The sequence below is a fragment of the Arachis duranensis genome, chromosome 3, assembly GCF_000817695.3.
Source record: "Arachis duranensis cultivar V14167 chromosome 3, aradu.V14167.gnm2.J7QH, whole genome shotgun sequence".
NCBI lineage: Eukaryota > Viridiplantae > Streptophyta > Magnoliopsida > Fabales > Fabaceae > Arachis > Arachis duranensis.
Window position 1 is genome coordinate 34,448,942 of NC_029774.3, and position 2,641 is coordinate 34,451,582.

A 2,641-nucleotide genomic window follows, 5' to 3' on the forward strand; every position below is an offset into this window, starting at 1 on the left:
GCGCCACCGTTCTCGCCGGAAAAACCGTGGCGGAGGGCGGAGCTCCGATACGGGCGTGATGCCATTGCAAGGGAAGGTGAAGGACACTTTCGCTGTGGTGAAGCGTTCCAGTGATCCATACAGTGACTTCAGGACTTCCATGGTGGAAATGATCGTTGAGAAGCAGATATTTTCACCAAATGGTTTGGAGAATCTGTTGCAGTGTTTTCTTTCTCTGAATTCCTATCATCATCATAACCTCATTGTAGAGGTCTTCACCGAGATTTGGGAAGCGTTGTTCTCTGACTGGTTTTGATATTATTATTATTATTATTATTATTATATTAGAAAAATCTAGTAAAAAATAATAATAATAATAATTTGATCATCTTTCTCTATGTATGTATGTGTTAGCTGCACTTAACTTAGTTTAGTTCTTCTAACTTAGTTTGCATGTATAATATTCATATCCATCCTTTTCATTTCTGTTAGTCTAATGTTCTTGACAGGCATTATTATTTGTCTCTTAGTTAACAAAGTGAGACTGAACTGAACTGATCAAACTTTATTTATTATGATGAGAGCTTCTTTTTTATCTTTTGTGAGATTATTTGGTTTAATGATGAAGAAGGGGTTAATAATTTTGGAAAGGTGGTGTTAAAAAATAAAAAGTTTTGAAAAGAGTACTTGTGTTGGCAGCCCTGTGGGAAAAGATTGTTCAATGGAAATGGAAAAACAAGAGGCCTTGGTTGTATCATTGAAAGATGGCCGATTGGATGCTTTGTTTTGATTCGAATCATGGAAAAGTGCTTCAAAAATGCAAAAGCCTCTGTCTTAGGCTTACTCTCTCCGTGTTCTTTTGGACCTTTTCAAATTCTTTTTCATTTGGTTGTGCCAAAAGAATACAAAAAGATACTACCACTATTTCTTTTATGTTCAAAAGTCTTAATGAATAAAAAATTAAGGGAAAATGAAGAGGCATGCTGAAATTAGTTAGTATGTTATCATTAGAAAACTACCAGTCTACCACATGGGATGAAAGAAGTAAATGGTGAAATTAGTTTTTGAAAAATTACTTATTTTTTAAATTAGTTTTTGAAATTTTTTAATTAAATTTATTTTTTAAATATTTTAAATTAACTATGTTAGTTTTTTTTGTCACTTTTATTGTTAATGGTGTCAAAATTTATTGTTATAGTATGTTAAATAACATCACAACACATGTAAAAGTCTTAATTAATTATTAACATGATTAATTTATAAAATTAGATCAAATCAATCTTTAATTGAAAAATTTTAATACCTCAAATTTTTTCTTCAATTAAATTTTGATTTGATCTAATTTTATATATTTATTATGTTAATAGTCAATTAAAATTTTTAAGAGTGTATTGTAATATCACTTAATGTATCGTTAATAAATTTTGACAATTTCAACAAAAAACTTAACAGAAAAATTAACATAACTAATTTAAAATTTTTAAAAGATGAATTTAATTAAAAATATTTTTTAAAAATTAATTTAAAAATAAATAATATTTTAAAAATTAATTTGACCATTTACTGGTAACAAGGTTACAAAACTACAGAGATCCACTTCTCACTTTTAACGGCATAGCCTTTTTTTATTTAAAAAAAAAAAGAAAGTGAAGATGTACGTGAGATCTACATTTGATTTTCCTTTCTTTTGATGGTGTGGTGTCCATTGACTCTGGTAACAAAATATGGATATACTTGCTGGCAGAAAGATATACTACTATTTGGATTTGAAAAAGGTTATCATGATCATAGCTAATAATAATAATCGATACTGTATTTTTAAAGAACCAATACCGAGTGATTCAGGCATGATATTTTTTACCATTGTTCCTTAGCCTGGTTTGAATTTGGGTGTTTTTTAAATTATGTTGATGGGTGACTTGATTGAGTCTCCCCAGTTCCCTATGTCCCCTCCTCTTCTCTTGCATAATAAAAAGGAAAATAAAATAATAATCACATTGAAGGGTACAATGTTGACCTTATTATTTCTGTTGATTAATCTACTATTCATATGGGACACAAGGGCATTCACATGATGCAAATATTTCTAGTATCCGCATGTCTTATTTGCATCCACCTTGTTTAATTAAGCATTGTCAAGCTGGAGAACCAAAGATGCGCATGTATGACTGAATAGCATTTTTTTTGTCTCTTGCCTCGTGACTCACAGTATAACATGAACAATTATTAGCAATTAGCCATTTTGTTTGTAAAGATATGTTGGTTTACGTTTTTCTTTTTTATTTCTAAAATTTTATAAAAAAAAAACAACAAAAATTTTGTTATTTTATTGTTTTATTTTTTTACAAAATTTAAAAAATAAAAAATACTAAAAATAAAAACATAAAATGAAAATACAAACTAATCATATCCTAAGTATTTCTTATGTCATTAAAGTTGTAATATTAATAATGTAGCATTAAGGTTGTCACATGGCAGTACACAACAAAGTTTAAAAGTCAATTGTCCAAAAATAAATGGGAAAAGAAAGACAATCAGCTTCTTGCTTGCACCAAAGACAAAACACATATATTTGGTTCTTAATTGAAAACAAGTTAATTAAGACATATAGCTATCTAAATTCATATTTGTGTATCAATTATTTGTTTTATAAAAATATTAT

At 28.4% G+C, this 2,641-nt stretch overlaps 1 protein-coding gene across 1 annotated transcript in view; it reads left to right on the forward strand.

Moving 5' to 3' along the window:
• Window positions 1-483, forward strand: part of LOC107478678 (transcription repressor OFP8) — a 1,167-nt gene extending 684 nt beyond the window's left edge. Inside the window, 1 exon segment of the mRNA XM_016098809.3 lies at window positions 1-483. This exon segment is cut by the window's left edge and continues 38 nt beyond it. Within this exon segment, the coding sequence (XP_015954295.1) occupies window positions 1-295 (295 nt within the window). The 3' untranslated portion in view covers window positions 296-483.
• Window positions 484-2,641: the final 2,158 nt, after the last annotated feature.